At 28.7% G+C, this 26883-nt stretch overlaps 1 protein-coding gene across 1 annotated transcript; it reads right to left on the bottom strand.

Annotated features, from left to right (window-relative positions):
- Positions 1-18523: 18523 nt before the first annotated feature.
- LOC123292757 (UDP-glycosyltransferase UGT4-like) lies at positions 18524-21259 on the bottom strand. The gene is made up of 4 exons (XM_044873470.1): positions 20359-21259; positions 20077-20299; positions 19536-20006; positions 18524-18594 (listed from the first exon to the last, which is right to left on the bottom strand). Exons 1-4 carry the CDS (start codon positions 21205-21207, stop codon positions 18524-18526), a joined length of 1614 nt encoding a protein of 537 aa, XP_044729405.1. The 5' UTR covers positions 21208-21259.
- Between the last annotated feature and the right edge of the window lie 5624 nt (positions 21260-26883).

Raw genomic sequence — 26883 nt, 5'->3', positions numbered from 1 at the left:
AATTATAGAGATCCAAACATTTAAAATTCAATGCATATGTCAATTTTGATAAAAAAAACAAAGAGAGTCAGTCATGAGAACTGTCGTCGAAAGTGAAAACTTAAAACTTTGGAAACACTTTTTTCTTTTATAAATTTTTTATTAGTTATTCGCTATAGTATAAATCACCCATCCTAGAACTAGGTGTGATCAATGTTTTTTAACTTCAGTGATCGGTTTAGGATCATTGTTTTTAATGTGGTATGTGTGGACGATGACGCGAGTTCCATGATTTTTGTTCCCTCAAAAAGTGCCTAAGTGCTAAAAGAAGTTTTCATTTCATAAATTGTGATGACGTGCTAATCTATCTATAAAAAAATATTAGATTTAATTAATAAAATCAAAAATCAAATTACGTTATTTTAGTACAGCAGCAATTCATATTCTCTTTACTGTCCATTTTGTGACTTGCAGCCCTTTACAACTAACTACATGCATACGGCCCACCGTTATTTCGTTATTTCCTCCCTTACATCATACCCCCAACTATGTAAAACTAATTAATATATTATATCTAACATTTTGAGATGACTTAATTGTATAAAATAAAGAAAGGTAACCTTCATGAGACTTTCCGAGTATCAATTGAGAATGCTATGCGTAAGTAAAAGTCGGCCAAGTCTACGTTTAGATCAGTCACTCTTGTACTATTGGTAACTATTATTCGAGTTGACTTCACTTTATTGGCAGGTTGAATAAATTTGAATATAAATAAGCGAGATATTTACCAGCCAAAAAATAATATATTATTAAATAAGTGATTATCAAACTATAAAATCGGCCAAGTACGTGTGGACTCACTAGGAGAGGGTTCCGCCTTGAACAATCTGATAATAACCTTTGTTATAGTCTGTACACTGTAAAGCAAGTATATTGTCCATTGTTGGATATTGTCTGTATAGAGAGCATATAGTCTTTTGTTGGATTTTGCCTTCTCATATTTGCATGTATGAGTAGACCAAGCCTGAGTGATAGAAATTTTTCAAATTAGAAACTTTTTATACGAATAAAATATAAATAATATATTTTATATTTTATATAAAATGTTTTCAATAAATTTCTATGATATCTGATACATAACTTGTTTATTTAATTTTGAAGTTCGGGCACCATTAATAGAAACCTTTTATCATAATTTTGTTTTTTCGTTATACTAGCAAAACATTTTCACGATTTTTCTATTTCCTTAAAATTTGAAGACTTTAATTAGTGGTTTTCATGTGTCATTTTTATTCTAGTTTTTTTTTGTTGAATTTTAACTCCCGAAAATAGCCATCGACTGTTTACATTTTATGTTAATGGCTAATCATTAAACTCGAAGTACTTTAAAATTTCATCTCTTTTCGTCAAATATACTCGGAGACAAATAGGCTGTGACAGCCGGGTGTGTAGATAGGCAGTCCTATATAAAAGTGATCGATTGTATACGGATTCCTTTTTCATCGAACGACGGAACCCTAATAAGCAATACCACTCATCCCGTGATTATTTCATGTGAATAAATAATAACCTAAATGACATTTTTAAATGATATTTAAAATGTTTTTTTTTTTTTTTTTTTTTTTTTTTTAATAATAAATAGATTTTTTTGCCAACGAATAATTTTGTTCATATCAAATTTAAATATTTCGTCCATTCACTAATATACTATTTATTTTCATTGTACAGCTTTGAAGAAAAAAAAAAACAGAAAAATTACGATTTATTTATTCTTTCTGTAGTAATTGTATTATTTATTTTTTAAAATTAATATAATATAAATATTTTTGAACTTTTTCATTACTTCCGTCGTGACTAATATTCTATGTTATTGTTTCTAGTGATATTGTCTAATTTCAATCGATCGTACTAGACAAACCATTAGGCACCATTATACATTTTTATCGATTACGTTTTTTCACTATCAATTGTAGGAAATGGAATCCGGCATTAGAAAAATATACCATCCTCTATCAATTGATGAAAATAGCTATACCTTTTATAATAATGAACAGCGATATCAATTATAATAAGGTTTATAGTGTAATATTTTATGGTATGATATTTTTGATATTTTGAAAATTTGAAAAAACAAAAAGCCATTAAATCTAGAGGCATATTTATAATTAATAAAGCAAGAAATTTTAGTCAATTATGTCAAGATTTCATCCCCAAACGTAAGACTGTTTCCAAACTCTGAAGTTATTTCTAAAGAGTGTAATCCTCAAACCAGCGGTTGATGAAAATTTTTTAACTTCCTGTTACTAATGCGCATAAACAGATATAAAATACATATAGAAAATTTTTTCTGCTATAATTAAAAAACTTTTTGGAATTTTCAGTTAATATTTTACAAACTATGTTCTTTTTTAAAACCACTGTTTCTTTTCTGAAAATTCATAAATTTCCTGGAAAATACATACAAAGTTTTGAATGTTTATCTTGACACTTCTTCGTTAAACCTTCAAGTTTGTATCCGCATTTTATTCTCTAAACTTTCACGGGCACTTAAACACGGGCAAATCTCACACATAAAATTAACTGGAGTCACGTGATTTTGTGTATCAAATAAAATTATAAATATAATATAACTTTAAATATTTATATGGGTTCTATAAATATATTTATTTCTTATCTCATAATATACGAAAAATATATATATTTAATTTTCAATTTCTCATCCTACAAACCAAACAAGAAAAAATAAACTTTAGTGAACATGACTCTTAACGACCCTACCAATATATTCTTACAGTGTAGACTTTTTAAAACACCAACTTTAAAGAGAAATCGGGTCATTTTTAACTTGGATCAATTTTAGTTTCTAGAAATATATTGCAATCATTGAGATAGCAATTAAAACCACCACTTCATACAATTTCTTTCTAAATAAAGATTTTACGTGTAAGAAATAGTGAGTTGAAGCTGATATTTCTGTAGTATGTGTTTCATCGAAAACTTGGATAATATGTGTTTGGCTTGATTGATGAGTGTGCGTCTTGACTGTGATTAAAAAAATATATAGCCTCTCTTATTCATTTTCTTTGAAGCATTTCCAATTTTAAGCAAAGTTGAATATTTTCTTCTATGTCTATTTGCTGTAACTGTATCAGCCTAATATCATACATTTTTGGAGCGCTGGTTGTCCAATACCGAACACTTGATGCTCTATAGATTTTTCGGTCAAATTTATAACACCACTCTTTTTGTGTTGAGGGTCAAAAATAAAAACATTGCAGACACCTAGTAACATTATATTATTATGAAACTTGTTTCGAATTTTGAGGTGGCTTAAATTATTTTCCATTAAAAAATTTAAAACTTACCAATGTTATTTCATTGCTATTATTATTTGTCGACGAATTATATTTGATGACGAAAGAAATAAATAAACCATTGGACTGGGAATAAGCAGAAATAACAATACAGAATAAACACACAAAAAATAGAACCAATACGATAAAAAAATATATATATAAAAAAGGGATACAAATTTTTGGGTGAAAAAAACATTATTTTAGATTTGATTATGAATTATTCAACAAGTTTATTATTAGCAATATGAAATTGTTGGGACTAACAAACATATATTTAGGGGTAGTTTATCTGTATGGATGTAAGGGAGGAAATGGGTGTATATGTGAATGTATGTTTATTTAAAAGAAACCCCGATAGGCAATTGAATGTAAATTGAATTTTTGATCTTTCATTATCATCGAAAAAAAATCTTTTGATAACTTCAAGTAAGAAATAAAAAAACATTCGATTATGTAAAAGGATAAATTATGAATTTTTAAAATTTTGACGCACCCACGACCGTATTGTTCGTTACATTTACATAAAAAAACAAGTATTTTATAATTTTTTATGAACAAATTCTTTTAATAAATTTGAATTTAGATGTTAATTTTTTTAGTTTAATTTTCCATTTTTTAAATTATGTTTTAGGTTAAAATAATAGGGAATATTCATGTACTTTTTTTATATTTTTAATTCATTGTTTACACCGTTATAACAAAGTAAAAAATATAAATACAGAAACTAAAATAATGGTTTAGTTGAAATGTCCGGCCAATAAAATTACGGAAAAAAAATATTACCAAATTTAAATTTCATGAATATTCCCTATTTATTTTAAATAGTCTTTTGTCCCGCTACTGGGATACCTGCAACTCTCCGGTTCTTAGCAGAAAAGCGTACTATACGATGATCAAAAATATAAGAAGCTGCTTGGTTTCTTTTGCAGCTGAAAGAAAGATATTTATAATCGCTTTGCGGAATATTGATTTAAATTATAGAGAGTGTCTATATTTAGTTTTAATTCTTAAGTTAATTCCTTAATTCTTAAGAATGCGGCAATGGTTAACGAAACTCCCAAGCTCTTTGCCAAGTTTAGAAATCATATTGACCAACATATGCATTTTATGGCATTGCTTTTCTGAACATATAGGAAGATGTTGTCTATAATTGTTTATTTGTATTATTTTTATTCGACGACTAGAAGTTATGCGAATTATATAACAATAGCTCTTTACAAATAAACATCGTTCGCGTAATTTCAGAAAAAATACTTTAACTGCTGTTTGCTATCATTAGGATCGACATATGCTGGAAAGGGTTTCTAAATAATAAATGTTATGAAACACTTTTCGAAAGTGACAAAAAAATTGTCAAATTTAGTAAAAAAGCATTGTTATTTTCATTTAAGCCTATGCCACTTTTTTAAATATGAATTTACAATTTCTTCTTTAACTTGGGACTGAGTTATAACTCGCAAAAAAAAGGAAGCGTAAGAAGCATACAGTGATTTAATTTGAAAAGCCTTAGATAATCCAAAATATTCTACATTAAATGAGAGCTTTGGTCTTCCTCAAAATTTTTTGTTTGTTTCAATTTTTTGGGTCGTTTAATTTTAATTAATTTAAACATTGATTTTATTCTAGTTAAACGCAACCCTATAAATAGGGTTACAAAAAGTGCCTTTTCAGAACAATAATGACAACTACTACATTAAATAGCTAAATTCAGGCGAATATAATTTATTTTGAATAGTTTTATTACATACAGTCTATTACAATAGGAAATTTGGTGAAAAATTTTACAGTTTTTGCGAACTTGTTGCTCCAAAAAATTATCCAAATGTCATGTAATTTAGCAAGTGTAATTTTCAAATGAAAAAGGTCCGATTGACTAACTAGAAAGGTATACTAAAAAAATAAAACAACAAAAAAATTAAATTTTAATTTTGAAATTTTTGAGGGGTACTCCGATATTCAATTCGAGCGTTTTTACTGTGCCTTCCCAATTTTATTGCATTTAGACACGATAAAATTGCATGAAGTTTAATTCAAGATGTTAATTATTTTAATCACATTTATGAATGCTCTTTTCGAGAACACGGATATTATTTTACTTTTTTTTGTTAAAAAATCGAGCCTCGCGCAACTGAAAGAATGCAATGATTTTTCATTGTGTTGAAATCAGCTGGATAAAGCGGCAGGAAGAATTGGTTTATATACTACGATGCAAAGCTCGTAGGTATACACTATACATACAAACAATCGTTCCTAAAATTTTTACTCTACAATTTTTATTTGGTATTCGAGAAATAAAAAAGTGATAAAACAAAACAGAAAATTTATTATTCTCATTCATGAAAATGTCTTTCAAAGGAAATATCATTCATAAAGTAAAGCTCTCTTTGATTAAATACTTTTCATAAGAATTAGCAAAAATATTTAATGATATTACCACAATTAATCTAAGTACAAATATTTACAACCTACACAAAGATTTTTCTTATTTAAAAAGATATTATTTATAAATATTTCATTTTGACTTAAAGATAAATAAATACTTAAATACACCTGTTTTCCCCGTGCGAATGAAATGTTTTAAATATCCATTATTTAAGATTTAAAATAATAATTACACTAAAGATTTATAATTTTGTAAAGTTTATGTATGCTGAACGGCAGAGAAAGTTAAACAGACTAGTGCTTTTGAATCCGTATAGAAAATAAATTTTTTTTTTTAAATTTCAAAACAAATTTCAAAAACTATTTTCTTATTAAACAAGTCAAAATAAACAATTGACTGAGTAAATTGTTGAAATGTAAAGACAGTTTTAATGACCCAATCGTTTGTTTTTTTTAACATCATGTTAATAAATAAAGATATGCACTATTAGACAGCCAGACACAAGTAACTGATATTCCCATATAATACATACTAAAATATTTGCACCTAATTCTCGAGGATAACAGTAACGTTTACGAAAAAACGTTTCAAACAAAAGTTGCTTATTCTTATATAAGAAACTTTTTTCACATTTAAACTTTTGTTCTATCTCTAACGGTTTTCAAGATGGGTCCTACGGACTCAAGACTCAATTGACCTATGTTACTTATTTACGAACTCAACCTTAATTTTCACGTTCTAAGCACGCTATAAAAATTTTAACTTGGTATCTCTCTTCGTTTTTGAGTAATCGTTTTGACAGACAGACAGACGGGCAGACAGGCGGACAGACAACCGAAATCGGACTAATTAGGTGATTTTATGAACACCTGTACCAAAATTTTGTTGGTAGCATCAATATTTTCAAGTGTTACAAACTTGGGACTAAACTTAATATACTATGATGTATTTTATATTAACGGTATAAAAATACTAGATATGTCACACAGGTGATTCTTTAAAAAAGTTGAATCTATTTCTTTTAAAGCGGATTAGAATATCAAGAAATAAGTTAATCTTCTTATTTTCAAAGGGAATGAAATAGCATGTCTAGTTTTATTGAATGAAACTACCCATTTCTTTGTAGCAGATTCTGATTCCATTCCTCAAAAAAATCAACTTTTATTTGAAATTTGTTTCAATAGACTTTTGTTTCCGTTTCCCAATTTTATAGTTTATAAAGACTAAAAACTGTAGGAATAGTAAAGTTAAAAAAAGTAATTTCTTATTCTTGGTGGAAACTTTTTAATCTGAAAATGCTTGAAATCGGATAACCAAAATTGAGATCTAGGAAAAATATTTTCAACCAGTGTTACTTTTTTGATGTAAAAAAACGAATAATAAATAAAAATAAACTACTAATAATAATTTTAAATTATGATTTTATACCAATTAATCAAACAGCACTGTTAGACAGAAAGTAAAGGTACTATTTTCACTTATGCACTTATGGACAAGTTTAGTACTTAAAATATTTGTCCTTAAAATAATAAATTTATTATTTGATATCCAAAACTTTACTACAAATTTATTTATAAATATTTTATTTTAAAATAAATAAAGGATAAATTGTTAAAATGAACTTTCAAGACCCAACACAGGCATTATTTAGCTGGAAAACAAACGTCAGACAATTGCAAAAATCCAACGATGACGTTAAAAATAAAGGCATGAGCAAAAACCTACCTTACTAATTTTTTTTAATTCTTAGAAATATTTTTACTTCTTCAGCACTTAAACAATGAGTTTCTGATTAGACTGTTCTCAAAAACAGTGAATTTTATATTCATACTTACAAAATTTTGTCTGTTGCTGCGCCACAAATTATTTCAGAACTTTATTTTAAGTGTTTGAGTATTCTATGTCTCTCAACAAAAATCTATCTTCGGTTATATAATTTGGTATCTCAGTAGGTACTTTATCTAAATAATTTAAGTATTATAAATTACTTATAATATTTGTCAATGTTTCTAAGTAATTTATTACATGTATAAGCTTTATCAAAAACAAAATAATGAATATATAAATCAAACCATAAAGTGAGTCTTATGACATTATTATTATTGTTTTCCCAAAAATTACCTATGTTATTAATAGATTTTCCGATACATAAATAAAATATATATTATATAAACTTTACACACATATATATATATATATATTTATATGTTACATAATAAATAAATGGTTAGGTATCGTTAGGTACCCCTGGTACCTGTTTTTATAATCCTTTAATACTGTGTCATTCAGTAGCATAAAATAGTTGTAACGTGTCATAAATATTTATGGACAGGACCAAAATAGTTATAAGGTACTTCTATGAATGTTTGAAATTCGTAAAATACAGTCACCAGGCATAGGCGAGTTATTTTTAGTCAAAGCCCCCAATGTTTTACCTTTATTGGGTGCCATAAACTTTATTGTATGCCCCTTTATCCAAGACAGCATTGCTCATAGAGGAGGAAGCGAGATAGGTATACGACTCGTCTTCCTATCTCAGTTTCTCTTACAGTAATGAGATAGGTAGAAAAAAAAAGTTGTCTCTCTGTCTTACTCGTATTTTTGAATGTCACTGGTTAGGTTGTCACCGTCTTACTCGTATTTTAGATAAGAAGTATGAGTGTCTTCTCTAAGCCACGTTTACTCATGCACGACCTACTATAATAGTGCTCTTCAGCTATACCAAATTAATGTTTCTGTTCTATAAAAATGTCCTAAGATATACCAAAACAAATTCCAAAAATCGTCAACTCAAACAAATATTTTTTTTCAGAAGCCAAGTTCCTTAACGCGGCTTGCCATGATGAGTAAACTGGCAAAATTTATCACGTAACAGTGTGACATGTGCTTTGTGTGTGTGTGTGTGGCATATCCATGACAACCATGTTCACCTACTTTATATTAATTTTATTCATTATAATAGTACATGGATTATGTGATTTGGTTACTTTTTACATCCAAAACTAGTTATGTGACTATGTATATTTATATGCAAAACTAGTTTTGGATGTCAATAGTACAAAAATGACAAAATTGATGTACTATAATTATATGTGTCCAAATTAATTACTATTCTGTTAGCTGTCAAACGAACATCAACTTATTTTGAATCCATTATAATAACTTTCCTATGTTGGAAAATTTATAAATAAGGCAAATTTGAAATTATCTCTACCGAATCTAAGAGTTCATTTCAAATATAGTAAATGCAAAATTATTGTCCTTTTATTTTGTAAATATTAAATTCGAGTTTTTAACTTAGAATTCAAAAATTCTAAACAGAACATGCTTCAAGAAGTACGCAATTTAAGGTTTCCTGAACCATTTTCCGAAACTCCAATAAATATAACGTAGTTTTCACTTTTATATTGCTGTTTAATTGATCCTTTTTTCATGGAAACCTTATTTTATAATATTAACGGGAAACGGAAAAAAAGATGTAAAATTAAGCCCTTTTAAGCAAAAACGATTTTTACGGGAAGACAATGATCATATCAATACCATCTCGATGTTTTATTTCAATTTCAATCCTCCAGTTTTTAACTCTTCAAGAAAATTATTGAAAAATATCCTTTTTCAAGATCCAATTGGCTAATATCAACGGAGCTACAAGGAGAACTACAAAAGTTTTTATGTGTATAATATTTTTTGTGCGCACGTTGTTCTGTCTTTTATACACAAAAGAGAAGAATGAAATAAAAGGTTTTGTTTCCACTCTGAATAGTAAAGGGAAAACTTGGAAAATGTTCACTACGACACCATTCAATTTTAGATTCTTTCAAAACCTGCTCTACTAGATTAGGAATGCTATTTATTTGGTATCTGGCAACCGATTCTTTGATGTTTTAGTACACTCTGTACTTCATATTTATATTATAATTTATATTTAACAGTCGTATAAACAACTGACAATATAATATAAAATAAATAAATTGTTTCGGTTTCGTGACCAAAATCAACAAAAAAAGAAAAATAGAAAGGAAAAAAACCAGAAAAAATACAATAAAATAAAACGAAATACATGTTTTTGTCATGCTAAAAACTTATGGTCATAAAATTGGTAAACTTATTTCAAGTTTTTAACGGCTTATCATGTATGGTTCCATTATATTATGTGAATTGTTTTGAAGCATCTTTTTATAAAAGTTATGATGTAAAAAATATAAAAATTACATCAGGAAGAAAAAAAAAAACCCTATAAAATTTTTGTGTCAAAGAACTTGTCGATATAGTTTTACTAAATGGTTTAAAATTTGAAAAAAATTAAAATTTTTTTACACTTTGTTTATTTGTTTCGATCATAAAATTCTTTTTATCACACTTTTGTGCTCTTTCGTTTTGTTTTTTTAAACGAAATGTTTTTTTATCTTTTATTAAGTAGTAACTTGTATTGTATCGATAATGGATTTTCTGAATTTCCATGAATCTAAAAAAAAAATTACTTCAACTGAAGGTGTTTTTTTTCATCAACGTGGGAAGTATTTGCATCGAATTTTAACCTCTAAGTACATATTAATATGCAGGTAATTTTATACATTTTAATCGAATCTTTGTATTGTTAGGCTCCTGGATTCCATAATGACTTTTGTTTCTTTCTTATGTTACAAAATTTTTCCCATTCGAAAACAGTTAGGTCATTTAAACTACCCACATAAATTACAAGTAAGTTATCAATACATGTATTTTTATGCAAATAAAATGCTTTCCCTAATCGGTTGGACTTAGTCTGCAAAATTCTGAATCTGTAAAATTTTTAATTTTTCAAAATTTTCTCGAAAACCCTTTTGAAAGTATCTCTTACAATTTAATTTTTAATAACTTTTTATTTTTTTAAATAAAGATGCATCAATTATTACGTTATCAATAAAATATCCGATTACGCAAGTATGCGAAATGAAATTTTTAGGGATATTTTTGGAAGAATATATTAAATGAAATCGGCATGCTGAAATACTGTGTAAAAAGTTAAGCATGTCTTACTTTTATATCAAAAAATTAAAACAAACTCATAACTCTGAAGCTTTATTGGCTGTGCATTATGCATTTGTATTTGCTACCATGCAGTGTTATGTAATATTATGGGGACAATGTTCAGATTGTTCGGTTTATGTTTCATCTTGGTCGTTTTATCGCTTTAGTCGGTTTAATTTATTGCTTTAGTCGGTTTAATCTTGTTAGTCGGCTCATGTTTAATCTTGGACATCGAGAATCATGTGTTAGCCATTTTAAGCGGAATAATTTACTAACATTTATGGCATATATGAGCTATTTATATTCATTAAAAAAAATTATCAAAAACTACAACTAAGAAATGAAATTCATGATTATAACACTCAGCAAAATAATGATTTGCATATTGCAAACTATAGATTGCAAAAATTCAAAAACTTTACGGAAATTATTGGAAGTGAATTGTATAATCATTTTCCTGGAGCGTTAAAAAACATAGAGTGCATGCCAAAATTTAAACGTGAACTGAAAATGTATATTGTCATGAATTACCCATGTGATTCTACTATTAACGGATTTCTATTTACGAGTCGAATAGTTTTAGATGGAAAGTTTGTTTAAGCTTTCTTTTTGAGAAAGCCGAGTAAAAAAGTTGTTTAATCTAAAAATTTTATGATTTTCCATTTGTTTAATTAAAAATAGAAAATGTGTAAAAAACCACATTTTGTACAAACCCATAAATTTCATACGTATTCCGAACCAATATTTTATTATTGATATTATGCCTCATATTAATTTACAAAATGGCTTTACATAACTCATAAAATAACAACAATAACATTATCAGGAAGCGTAAAAACAATAACATTTTTTAGTTAAACTACACAAAAACTATTTTAAAATAAATTAATGTCATAATAGAATATGATATATTGCACATTAAAAATGTCTGAAGTTAATACCACACAACCTCTATATTCTATGGCAGCTTCACATCAAATTTTGTGGGCTTGTACGTAATTTTACTACACTTAGACGTGCGACTTGATTTTAAAAAAATTAGTAAAATACTTTTAGTTCCAATCCAAGAGTCTTAGACAAAACGGCGATACGCTGATATGGTTAGGTGACTCGTGACCTTTTTTGTATTGTTGACTTCATCTGCTAGTTCTTCAGTCAACCATTTGATAATTCACTATATCATTTTATTAACTAAGGTAACGTTTAGAGCCTAACCGACGGTTTATAATTAAACCAGTGAGTCAGGTCATAATTTGGAGTCGCGAATATTTAGTCAAGAATCGTATGGCGTTCTTTCTAATGTATTAATATCGTTTAGGTATCTTAGTCTTATTTCAGTATTTTTATAATTTTAAATCAAGGGCCACGTAGTTTAGTGACATGGTTATGAGGTAAAATTAAACATGACTATGCTAATAAAAAGCCCACGGTCTTAAAAAGTATTTATTTAATCAACAAATTGTTATTTTTTAACTTGCTTGTTAGTAAATTGCTTTCAAATTCAATATCTCGATTGCAACGAAATCACTGAGTGTCCGTCCGTTTATTAATTTTATAAAATTCACGGTAGAAATTTGTACAAGAAACAAGTGAAAACAAACAATTGACTGTGAAATAGCATGTATAGGTAGTGTTGATTACGCATTCGTCGTTTGGTTTTTTTACGTCATGTAAGTAAAGAAAGATAAAAAAAGAAACACATATATGTATAGGTACTACCTGTTTGTTATATAGGTATCTGTATTTAGTATACCACTAGTTCGATTGGCATCTAGGCATATAAATAATACGAGTATGACCAAATACATGCGTTAAGCAATGCATCTATGTGAGAGGTATTATATACATGTGTGGACCCCCACTCTCTGCAGGCATACAACAGAAGAACTGTTGTATAGCATAAAAGACATCGAAGCCACAATACAAGTCACTTTTGCAATTTCATATAACATCTGAATACCTCTTTAAGAAATACTTACTTAAATGCATTGCTCAACGCATGTAACGCGAACTAGTGGTATAATGTTTTTAAGCTAAGTTGTACTCTTACGGGTAAACAATGATTATTACAAAAATTTCAAAATATCTTTTAATGTAAACTATTGGAATCGTTTGCTCATGTATAAAAATTGATAAAACCTATGAAAGCCAGAGAGTTAGAGTAGTAGAGACTAGGAAAAAGGAAAAGTTTAAAATATATATGTTGTGAAATAATTATCGGTAAAAAAGTATATGTATATTGAGGTACAATTACGAATATACCAATTAAAATGATTATTACGAATTAATTGATTAAAATATATTTTATGATAATAATTTATGAATAAAATATAATATTTTAAAACAATGCATTGTATTAAAGTTACTATTTATAATATTTGTTTGTATGAATATAAAATGTCAATTTATTATATAAATTGATGGTACATAAAATTATAATTATTTAAATATTATTATAATAATAATTATAACTAGTAATATTTAATTTTAATAACATTATAGTATATACGTATATACATAATATATCTTAATATATATATTTCTTGTGTGCGTGTGTATGTGACTGAACTCCTCCTAGACGGCTGGACCGATTTCGATGAAATTTTTTGTGTGAGTTCAAGGGGATTGGAGAATGGTTCAGATTTACAATTTGGTCCAGTACAACTGTTTTTGAGGGCTCCGTACCAAAAAAATGAAATTTCATTAAATGGTGGGAGCGCATATAAATCATATCACATTATGTATACTATGTGTACTATGTATTTTTAATAGTATTCAGGTATTGTCAATAGGCATTTATTAGAGCCATATGCGAGCGCAGCGAGCTCTACTATCAAAGGTCAGGCCAAAGGTCGAAGGTCAGGCCACTCCAATAAATAGGAGTTAAATTGGGGTTTAGCGGGATGGGTTTAGCGGACAGGCTAAACGTAGTATAGGTATTCATGAATTGGAGTTACGTTTTTACGGGACAACGTCCGTCGGGGCCGCTAGTATATATATAGAGTAAGGTTGTAGTAGCTTCTACAAAACAATGTACGAATGGATAAATTTTATATATACATAATTGTTGTTATATTTATATGAAACTACTGATTCTGTTTGTAGGTACGTACATAAAATGGCAATAATTATAACGAAAAACTTATAGTATGATTATTAAGTTTTCATATTTTGAAGAATGCATCGACACCTTGATGTTGACGCAATTCCACATTAATTTTTGGGACTCATTTAAAAATTATTCTTAATCTACACCGGCAAATTTCAGTTACATTTGCTTCGAAACGTGGATTTAACTGTTTATACAAACAATAAAAAAAATTTAAAACTGACAAACGGTAACCTAAAAAATTAATTTACAATTATCTCGAGTTAAATCTAAGTACAAAATAAACGTGATATTACCTCAATTGTACGCGTTTTTATCACATTTGCAAATGTACATCTCGAGCCCATAAGTGAATTAAGAGTCAACACAACACAAGTCAACCAATTCATAGATATTTTAATAACCAAGCAAAACCGTTTGTCAAACTTAGATGCTTGGCTAGAACGACAATTTGTACTATTAAAAGTTGTATTTTGCATTTCCAACCCTTTAAAAACTACTCAAAAAAAATTTGTGGGTAGCTAAGCTACATCAATTGGGTTAAATTTTCTTCATATTTCTTATTTTTATATTTTCTAGCTGTTTTAACTCTCTTCAATTATGCGCAATGGCTGTAAAGGTGCGTAAAGTCCTAAAAACTGCGAAACATGAAAAGAAAGAAGGAGGTTGGACAAAAAAAGGTGGAAATCTACTGTCCCAAAATGCAACTTTGTTACACTAGCCCAATTCACAAAGAAATTTGGGATAACCTCAAAAAATATAAAAAATAGGCACAAATAAAATAATTTGACGGATAAATTGACACCCCTAAGCCGCCTAAAACTCCCAAAAAGGTTCTTATCTTTTGAAATCCCTTCTTATCTAATTTAATTGGTATTTACCCCCAAAACTCCATAAGTCTGTTTATTGGATATACGTAACGAATATATAGCTCCTTAACCCTCGATGCAGTACTTGATTCTACATTGCCAAGGAAAATATGACTTAATGTATTTCTGAGAAAATATAATGAATTATAAATAACAATATATCACTAACAATGAAAGCGTAAAGTACTTTCCACATGTTGCTACGAATGAAGCACATATTAACAATAAATTCGTCAAAAGCGCTCCCTATAAATATTGTGTAGCCTATAAAAGAGCCTCCACACACACATGCCATGCACAATGAATTAAAACAACAACAATATTCGTTAAAATAAACAATAACTATTATACGACTATAATAGAGCTTATATTATAATCATAGAATGAGGTAATTGTCGTTGGTTACCTTTACATCCACAACTACTATATGACTATACCTTGTATAGTTCATGTCTAATAGCTTACACATATCTAACCTACAATAATAAATATTCAAGGAGCCATTATCAGCTCTTTTTTAGATAACCAGGTGATTGTCCGAGACTCCATGGTTTATTTTCTTCTTTTTGCTTGACTATAAAACGGTTACAAAAATTATAAAAACTTTTTCATCTTATACCTCGAAAAGTCTTTGACCATTCCTTTATAGCAAGTTTTTAATCAAAATCAGGTGAAAGGGTGTAATTGATTTTTTCATTAATGTATTTGTTAATTTAAGAAAATGTTCCAAAATAGCAGAAAAACTGTAATTGTAAAGTTGAGTGGCTTATACCAATCCTAGGAACACCTTAAGGTCTAGCTTTGTGCTCAGTTTAATCGAAATCGGTAGAACCGTTTTTGAGAAAACCCTAAAAATCCTGTTTTGGGTTAAAGGGAAGTACCCTTGAAAAAAGACTTAGGGAAAAAATAAAGAATCTTCTGGAATTATGACCAAAATGAACCTATGTAGCGAGTTTGAGAAAAAACGGTTAGAAAATGGAAGGCTCCAGCTTGGTTACAGACATACCGACATACCGACGGACCCTCAAAACATGTATTTCCGTTGAAACCCCGATATAAATTTTTTTTTTCGATCGCAATACTTTATTATATTTATAATTTAATAAAGTAAAAATGTATTTTGTTGAATGTCTTTGCTTTCTACTACTGCCCTCCATAACTAGCTTAGACTTTTACAAAACTTTGATTAACTTCTACATAGTTAGCATAGTTAACATTTTTGAAAAGCGTATGTAATAATAATGTAATAATAATATATAAATTAAAGCAGTTGTGTTTGAAAACTAATTTTCGTTTTTGACATACAAAATTTTTATTCGAATCACTAATGGATTATTTCATTCCATAATTTACTTACACCGTCTATAAATCCAGTTTGTAAATTGATAACAATACGTAAAAATATATAAAATCGGATACAAAATATAGTCTGGCGCCTGGATTTTGTATAATCTATGTGAGTGAACTAACAAACCTATATACTAACGAACCATATAAAATATCTTTTTGAACCTATTGTTTTATTGATAAAATGATGGTACAACTTGGTGCTGAATGTTTTATTATTATTATGATTATTATTGTTTAGTTTTTCATGCGACATTTGTTTTATACTATGAGTTTTTCCAATACACGATATACATAGTAAAAAGAAAATTCATAGATTATTGAAGGTGAGAAAGTAACTCATAGTACCCTGTACTAACAAAGTACCTTCTTGAATCTTTCTCCAAAGATGTTTTGAACATACGTTATATATATGTTATTGCGTTGTACGCATGTACAAAAAACATGTAACAAAAAACAAAAAATAAATAAATACAAGTAAAAACAAACAATTAACTGAGTTAAATGTTTAAATACCATGTATAGACAGTGTTGATTATTCTGTCACATTATACATACATACATGTCACACATATATACCTGATATACCCATATAACATACTTTATAATTTGCGCTCTCAAGGGTAAACAGTGACGTTTATGAAAAAATTGTTTCAAACAAAAGTTGTTTAATTTTTTATAAGGAACACTTTTTTACATTTAAACCTTTGTTGCTCATTTATGAACTAGATCTCACTTTTTACGCCCTCAGCACGCTATAAAAATTTCAGCTTGATACCTCTTTTCGTTTTTGAGTAATCGTGATGACAGACGGACAGGCAGACAGACGACAGACGATAGACAGACAGACAACCATAAATGGACTAATAAGGAGATTTTATGAACACCTATATCAAAATTTTGTTCATAGCATCAATATATTTAAGCGTTACCTAAAAACTTGGGCTAAACTTAGCATACCTTGATATATTTCATATACATGGTATAAACAGTTTCTGTATGATCGTTCACTAAATAATTAAAATAGTAGTAATTTTGCATAACCTAACTGAAAATGAAGGAAGCACTTTTCCCCTTACTACAAATATGCTTTTCACTTTTGTATTAATTCACTTATGAACAGCATGTCATTTATGAGTTGTCACGTTTACAGGCAAAAGGACGATCGGATTTCGGAAAAGTATTCCAAACCACTTCAATAAAGTTGCTCCCCTCTAATTTAAAAGTGATGACTGCCATCTTGAATTTTAGAAAATATCTAAGGAAGAAAGTCTCTAGTCAACACATTTTCACAGAGTTGTTCAATAAACTATTTCCACTTTAATGGTAGAACAATGTTCAGGTCAAAGTTTAAAGGGAGATCATACTCGTTGACCAAAATTATGACAAAATTTAAGTGGAAGGACGTTATAAGAATATAATATAATGGAAAATATAAATTATACAAATATTAAGTTATATTGTCATGTGCCTGGGTTGGTCCAGGGGAAGATGCTGCCACCAAAGGTCTTTGTATTTAGAAAGGAGAGACCTTATGAATCCTTTGTAGAATGAAAATGACTTTTTGTAATTTATTTAATATCACTTTATTGATCACAGTATATTGTTACTAAGTATTTATAATTTGTATCGATGTTATTAACGTTTAAACTCTAAGTTGTATGTATAATCACTGTATCATTCTAATCAATTTCCAATGTCTTAAATACAAACTTTCTAGGTCAGAATATTAAATATTCTGACGTAAAAATGAAAATATTAAATATTGATTTTGCTGACAAGTAAAAAGTCATCCATGTTGCCATCACACATTAGAACTCAATTCAATATAAGGTACAATATAAATTTGCTGACTTAATAATCGAAACTATGCCAATATTTTAAATAAGGTTATCATTAAATATTATTACTTAATAATAATAATTTGATTGATTTAATGTGTTAGAACCACGTTTGTAAGGATAACGCCGTCCAGGGCCTAACAATATATATTACACTTAAGTTTCTATATTTAATGAAATATTACCCTAATATTGCACACTTCCTCAATAATTGATAACATATTTTTATACATTCTTATCTTACGGTTTTGGTACCATTTTGTTGAGCAAAAGTCTCAATTTATGGCGCAACGTCATATTATACAACTCTGTACACAATACAATAATTAGTTCCAACAAGATTTACCTTTTTAAGATAATTAATTAATTAAGATTTAACCTATGGCTATTTGATATGGATAAATTGCTTCTAACTTTTTTTTTTCCTTAAATTTAGATTTGAAAGTATCGAAAGCGATTTAAATTATTAATTCTAATTTATCAGAGAACAGACGTTTTTTAAAGGTAATTTTCTTTATCAATGTTTTAAAAACTCCCTGTATATCACCGTCGTGTATTTATTAAAATATAAAAATAAAAATACCACAACAAATTTAAATACTAAATACTATTAAACCTCTTCATGTCATTCATGTTAACTGCCTACGTGAATTACACTTCAACATTGGGCGTTGTTTATCATGATTGGTGGTACCCTTCTCTATTATTGGAATTTTTTAATTTATTATTTATTTCATATTATTATTTTAATAAAAGCATTTTATTTTAAAAATTATTTACTTAAATCATTTTTCTATTATTTATAAAAAATTTGCATATCGTATTAAAGCTATTTTCATCTATGAGTACAATATGAACAAAGACACAGAAATATTTTTAATGCACTATCCCAGAGATGGCGAACCAATGGCACGCGCCAAAAAATTCTGGGCATACCACCGACCACGAAGATCGTTATGAAGTATTATATTAGAAAAAACGCGAGTGATCTTACGAACGCGTGTTTTGTTTGTTATTTTAGTAATATCGTGGACTTCAATTGGTATTTTGAAGCAAATATCAAATCCGATAATCAAAAAAGCGAACCATAGTAAAAGAAATTAAGTACAAGTTCAGTGAAGACAGAAATAAACAGTCGACGTACTTATATGACCAACTTATATGACCAACAATAAAATAATTTTTTTTTACACTGTGAAGGGTAGATTGAAAAAAAGTAGATATACAAATCATACTTATAAAGAAATTTTTAACTCTTTATCAGTTGATAAGACCAATATTATAATTTATGTTTTCAAATATTGTACGCAATTAACTCAAAAATAATGCAATTTTTATAAGATCACAATTTACTTTAAATAATTAATTGGTTTTGATAAAGGTCAAGTATGATATCAGTGAATCAATTTAATTTATTTTATAGCAAAGTTATCTTTAACTAATAATTTAAAACATGATTCAGGCGTTGTAGTGGATTAATTTCAACCGGAAAATAATTTATTATCTTCTTTATTATCTTCCCTATCCCGAAAAATGTAGATATTTTTAAATGTTTGTCTTAAAAGCAAAAAATTCTTCTATTCAATTTTAATTCGTTTTGCTTCAGTACCAATTATTCATTTTTGTGTTTAATTTTGGTCGCAAAAATAATTCTTAGTAATAATTTTAATGAAATTGCTATAATCGTTAAACCGAAAATTGCTACACCTAAAATAAAACCAAGAATATCCAATAATAAATATTTGTGCCAAGGTAAATCAGCTGCGGGAGAACGTAAATGTTTGGCTCCACCATGACGAATAACATATTCGACCCACCAAACAGCACGATCTAATGGTTTTGTAGGTTGATCCCATAAAATGTTTGCAAATTTTGTAACACTTTTCTTATATTTTGGGTTTGTGGCTACATCAGTTACGGCATCCAAAAGTGTTTGTTCAGTAATATCGTTAAACGGCAACGATCGACCAATTTCTAATTCATCAATTCGGCGTGCATTAAATTGTTGATCACCGCCAAAAGGCACACAAACAAATGGCACAGCACTTCGAATGGCTTCTTCCATGGACTGTATACCGCCTTGAGTAACAAACGCTTTCAAATTGGGATGATCTGAAAAGGGGAGGATTTTAAATCATTGGGAGAAAAGTATACGAATAAGTTAATTATAAACCAAAATTACCTAATACATCTTGTTGTGGCAACCAAGTTTTCGTTAAGACATTCCCTGGTTTATCAGGCAAAGAATCGCTTTCCCATTTCCATAAGACATTGTAAGGCAACTGTCGGAGAACATTCAGAATCGTTGTTCTTTTATCGGCGGGCAAACTTTTACTTCTGACATTTGAACCCAAACTAATATAAATGACACCCTGTTTTGATTCATCCAAAAATTGTTTCAGATCCTAAAAAAATTAGTTGGTGTAGTAGTTACAGTAAAAGTTCTAAAATTAGCTTATCATACTTCGGGTAAAGGTTTTCGTTCACGCCAATGCATTCCCCCAATATCAATATGATTTGGTACTTTCGGTCTAGGAATATGAAATACTGGATTTGTATTTGTCATTATTAAATCAACAGATTTCTCCAAGTCCCATGCAGTTTTATTAGTTATATTAAAGTGTTTGATAATCATAGCATCGGAAATTGGCAAATACTGGTAATGATAAAAATATCGAAAATCAATATGATGCCAGAATAACTGTAAACGTTCCCAAAAATTCAAATTTGCACCAGAAAACTCCGTTAACCAGCTACCATAATAATTGGGATCCGGAGGATTTCCAATTGCATCCATTCCATTAATAGTCGTCTCCAAAGAAGCCAATCCTATAAGAGGACACTGAAATCGTTCCGCAAATGCAAAGAAATGAGCATTATAGAATAACATTTCTACAATCACCAAATCAAAATGTTCATTGGAATTGTGAATTAATTCTTGAACTTGAGATGCACTCAAGACTTGATCGGCTGTTTTTGCGAAATCTGGTAAAAAATAGCGCAATTGCTGTATTCCTGAAAGTTTTTTATATTGAGCAACTTCTAGCCATTTTTGAGCATGAAACACACCGTATGTTTCTTTATTAATACTGATTTCGGTTAGATTTGTTAATTTTACATCATCTATCGGATCGGGAGTAATCGAGACAATATCATGTCCTTGCAATGATAGCTCTTTTATTAAACGCTGATAGAATAAATGATGGCTTAACGATGGAGCCATCATAACGAAAAGTATTCGCGAACTTAAAACATGATTCACTAAACACAGACACAAGAATAGCACAACAATAAAATTTATTTTAAGATACATTTTTCAGTAGTAATTGTTAACTAATGGTCCAATTAATCAACACTCTCATTTAGAAAAGTTCTGAGTATTTTTCACTATTTAATCTGTGATCTGTATAAGTGTGTATGGCATTGAAAATTTTGTCATGTCATTATTATCTATACAAATTTTTCTTTATCATTAGTAACCCTTGATATTTTAAAACAACTTATGTTACTTTTTATTTTTAACAGAGTCATTGACAGACACATTAAATCGAGGTCAAAACCTTGCACCTAGAATTAACAACAAACAAGTGAAAACAAACAATTGACTGAGTTAATTGTTGAAATACCATGCATAGACAGTGTTGATTACTCCATCACAATACACACACATACATATCACACATACATACATTACGAATAATTTGCGCTCTCACGAATAAACAGTGATGTTATTCGTGAGAGCGCAAAAATGTTATTACGAAAAAATGTTTTCGTACATGAGTTGTTTATTTTTTGATAAGGAACATTTTTCATATTTAAACTTTTGTTCTATCTCTAACGGTTTACAAGATGGGTCCTACGGACCTAAGACTCAATTGTCCTATGTTGCTCATTTACGAACTCGACCTCACTTTTTACGTCCTGAGTACGCTGGAAATTTCAGCATGATATCTTTTTTCGTTTTTGAGTTATCGTGCCCACAGACGGACGGACGGACGGACAACCGTAAATGGACTAATTAGGTGATTTTATGAACACCACCAAAATTTGTTTCGTAGCATCAATATTTTTAAGCGTTACAAACTTGGGACTAAACTTAGTATACCTTGCACATTACACATATGCATGGTATAAAAAATCTTAAAAGAAAATGGTTTATTTTGGAAATGTATAAATTTAAGTTATTCTTTAAAAATAATAAAAAACCTTTGTTAGAAACTTTTTTTTGGAATATCTAAAAATAATAGAAGTTGCATGCAAAAATTTTGCTTGACTTGGTTATATTTGGTTCTAACTGGCTTTCGAAACGAATGATTTGATAAAAAAACTATCAGTTTTTTCCATCTGCTGAATACATGGAAAAAACTGCTGAATAGATGGAAAAAACTGATAGTTTTTTACCAAATCATTCTTTTCGAACGCCCATTAGAGCCACATATATGTAGTGCATTTTTGTTAATAACATCTCTCTAGCTATTATGAAATTTTTTTTGTAATATTTTGTATTATAAAAGTAATTTATTTCATTAAAAATTTATTGATTTTTTCCAATAATCCTTATAACAATACTAATGGCTCTTTATAATTATGGTTATTATGATCATTTTTGCATAATTAATTTACCAATAATAAACTTTTAAAATTGTTAACAATAATTTATTTAGTAATAATGTCTTTCAATTCACTTTCATAATTTATTATCAATTATATGGATACATTATTGCCAAATACCGACTGTCACTAATCAAATTCAGTAATAATGTAAAATAATTGGACAATATATTATTATTGGAAATGTTCAGCAAATAGTAATACTGCATTTGAGACATTGCATCAAATTTTGTTAGAATGCAACAATTTCCGAAAAACTAAGAAGTAAACTATGTTTTTTTTAAACAACAAATATTGTATCAGGTATTTTGATTCTTGGCATCAAAACATTACAATCGGTTAACTTGAACATGGATCCGAAAACGGTTCACTTCGGAGCTATGGATGTCAAAAATTTCCTCCATCAGTTGTTAGAAGAAAAGTTTTTTTCAACGGCCTTTGCATAATTCTGAAATGATTACTTGTTCGTGAAAAAAAAAGTATTTCTCAGTCAATTGTTATGATTCAATGTCCTATAAAAGAGGATAGTTTTCATGTCTTAGCGGTTGCGACCAAAGTTACCCTATGTGACTACCTAGGGGATCACACCTTTGTTATTGTTACACCATTTTATAATCACCCTAAACAATACATTCCACTTGGTTAATTTAATAGCCTGATATTTATCCCAATTTTTAGTATACATTTTTTTGTTTAAATATCATCCCCTTCGAATCCACCCAATGATAACAGTCTATAAAATGAATATTTTACTTGCGGAATGGGTTCTAGACGACTCTTTTAGTCGCTGGTCACGAAACGGGGATCTAAATTCAACAATACCATACGCTTGGATGGGATGTCTGTCATGTTTGGCCAAAAGACTCACTTTTTCCAGTATGGGATTCATGCTTTTTTTCAGTATACTACTTAATATATTCGTGCATATTTTAGAGTATATTGTAAAGTGTAGTATTGCGAGAATATATTATCAAATATAAGACACTTCGTGTATTATAAAAATAATACATTTAAGCGTCTGTAATATAACGTGGAAGTTTTATAACGATAACGCGTAACTGTTCATTAGTTAATTGCATAATTTAATGTCAATATACATCTCAAACATAGCGCAACAACTGCTGAAATATTTATTAGTCCGACGAACTGTTAACTTATTACCTGAATTAATATTGAAAATGAATTAAGTTCAATAATTGTAATATAAGCTGTCAAAGAATAATGCACACAACGCCATTTATTAGCCATAAATTGGATGTTGGATTACATATATTTGAAAATATGTATATTTAAAATTTCGTCCAAAAGAGTGAGTATTTTGGCCGAAAATGGCATGAATCTCGTTTGGATGTAAGATCACCGAGGAGTAATTCACGCAGCAAAATGTTTACATTTAAATTTTCACCTGCAAAGTGAATTTTTAGCTAAAACTTTGGAATCCCGTACACTCCGGAACGAGATTGGCCACATAAAAAAATGTAAATCAATTTTCGTAAAAACAGATAATTTGAGGAAAAAATGGCATAAATTACGTACCCCAGGTTGGTATTTTTAAATTTAGGTTCCAGATTTCAGATTCGTGATCAGAAACAAAAACAGATCCGATTCGACTGTTTTTAATGCTTGTTGCCTCAGAACTTTGGATTGAGTGAACCGATTTTGATAATTTTTTTTTATTTGAAAGCTGGTGTTTCTCGTGTGGTCCCCTTTCAAATTGGTTCAGTTATGACAATGGCATTCATGGGAAAACCATATAAGTCTTAAATTTGCATTAAGTATGCTCGCGACAAATGAACGAATAACTCAATATCACGCCAACCGATTTCTATTAATCTTTTTATACCATGTATATATGAAATATACATAGTATATTAAATTTGGTCCCAAGTTTGTAACGCTTAAAGTATTGATGCTACGAAAAAAATTTTGATATAGGTGTTCATACATTCACCTAATTAGTCCATTTCCGGTTTTCTGTCCATCTGTCTGTCTGTCAACACGATAACTCAAGAACGAAAAAAAATATCCAGCTGAAATTTTTATAGCGTGCTTAGGACTTAAAAAATGAGGTCGAGTTCGTAAATGAGCAACATGGGTCAGCTGGGTCATCTTGTAAACGGCTAGAGATAGAACAAAAGTTTAAATGTCAAAAATGTTTCTTATAAAAAAATAAACAACTTTTGTTTGAAATATTTTTTCGTAAACATCACTGTTTACCCGCGAGGGCGCAAAATAGGCGCAAATTGTATAGCAGATATGTATTATATGGTAATATCAGTTATGTATGTGTGACATGTATGTATGTGTAATGTGACAGTGTAATCACCACAGTCTATACATGGTATTTCAACAATTAAGTCAGTGAATTGTTTGGTTTCACTTGTTTTATTGACAAATTAGTTAGTGAATTTAAAAAAAGAATATTTGTAATAATGTCAGACAAGTTTTCAACATTTTACAGTACTATTCACCTTATTTAATCGATTAATACATTCCTATTTATCATTCGTTTTTTTGTTTCAGGTAAATATTATCAAATTATAAGATTCTATATATATTCGAAATTTAAACAAGACAACAAATGTGAGTATTTTAATTTGTTGTTATTTATAAGCATAATAGCAAGGTTAAGGGTCTAGCATGACTCGCTTTGCTTCTAATTGGAAATGTTTTGTTATTCCACTGTAAATGGACTTGCGTGATAAAATAAAATCGGATAAAAACTATTAATAAATTAAAACTAGATAGCATAAAAGTCAAGCATTTATTAATTTCTTAATTGTCAATTTGTTAATTTCAAGGGGGATTCCATTAGGACTTGGAAACGTTTAGACGCATTAGGCGATGATTTTCTGAACAAAAAGCAATTCAAATGAAATTATTCTTTGAAGCACTACATTTTACACTGTACTATTCTTTTTTTGTAGTTTTCTAAAATATCCAGTCCTACTGGAATCCCCCTTGAAATTAACGAATTGATAATGGTAGAATTGAAAATAACACGATAAGTAGAACAATATGTGTATACATTTTCTATTTTAAAATAACTTTTAAGTTATTTTCTATTTTAAAATAAGTTATTCGACCTCAAGTTAAGAAGTAAAAAATTAAAAAATTTGTTTACTTATAGGATTTACTTATAAACGTAAATTCTACACCGAGCAGATCTCCGTAGATGTCTAAAATTCCAATTATACGATTTATTCGAACTTTTTAATTTGTTAAAAATTGACATTGAAATTATGGGTGGTAAATACATACAGTTTTTTTAAATTATGGAAAATTAGTTATATAATATTATATTCACATACAATATTTATTTTGTTTATGTACTATAAATTATAAACAAATCACTTTTGCAAACAATCAGCCATTCACCCGCTCTCATTATGTTCTAAAGGGTTTATCATTGAGTGAGTCCGAGCTTTGAACTTCCAAAAGTTATAGAAGGTGATACGTTTGAAATTGTATTTGATATAGTGTTTCATGGAAATTAAGAGAGATACCAACCAAATGTCGACCGCAACCTTTCATAGATCAGGTTCGATACCATCAATGGAATTTTTTTAAATTGAATGTTGCATGATTATTTTTTCAAAATTGATTGTTGCGTGGTTATTATATAAACAAAATCGGGTTGGAGCTCCGTTTATAATTGTTGAAAAAAATAACTTTTGTTTGACTCTATTTTTGTCTAGGCTTTGTTTGGCACCTGATTTTTGGTATTTCAAGTTTCAAAGTTATAGCTATATATATATTAGATTCAATTTTATTGAAAATCAAATAACTAAAATGCGAAAAAATTTTTCTTGAACATACTATTCGTCTAGTTTTTAGCCTTCAACAAACTATAAAACTAAAAAGTGAGGTCTAAGCAAGAATTATTTTTAATCTAAATTACAAAAAAATATAGTTCCATTTAAAAAAACAAAGATAATCCCTGATTTATCATGAAGACATCCCCGAAAAAAAACTGAATATTTTATTTTCATTCCATCTAAAAATGAGCTTATCAGTGTTTGCGCGTTTTTTGGTTTTCTAATTCTTTTTCAAAATAAAAGATTGGAAACTTAAAAAATCATCACACAAAAATTCCATGAAAAACTCTTTCCAATCAGAAAAATTTTTAACAGATAACTGGCATGCAACTTTGCTTAAGTTATAACGCGGACACACTGAATGGAAACTCCTTTATTATGTTTTCAAATATTAAATGATATTTTCACATTGAACCGAAGTGCTATTCACACAAACATACAGGTAATGAGGTATATATTTCTCTAATTAACCGACAAGTGGAGTGTTTTGGGGCTGTGTTTTAATGATATAAATGTTGTTTTAAACTATAGATACACTATTATGATTATTATAATTATTA

Source organism: Chrysoperla carnea, chromosome 2 (genome assembly GCF_905475395.1).
Source record: "Chrysoperla carnea chromosome 2, inChrCarn1.1, whole genome shotgun sequence".
Taxonomy (NCBI): Eukaryota; Metazoa; Arthropoda; class Insecta; order Neuroptera; family Chrysopidae; genus Chrysoperla; species Chrysoperla carnea.
This window is presented reverse-complemented; position numbering and strand designations above follow the sequence as displayed.

Coding starts and splice junctions, on each gene's coding strand:
- LOC123292757 (XM_044873470.1), bottom strand. CDS start 21,207: ATGTATCTTAAAATAAATTTTATTGTTGTGCTATTCTTGTGTCTGTGT. Junction 20,007..20,076: donor GCCACAACAAGATGTATTAG/GTAATTTTGGTT, acceptor TCCCCTTTTCAG/ATCATCCCAATTTGAAAGCG. Junction 18,595..19,535: donor ATTACTAAGAATTATTTTTG/CGACCAAAATTA, acceptor TTCCAATAATAG/AGAAGGGTACCACCAATCAT.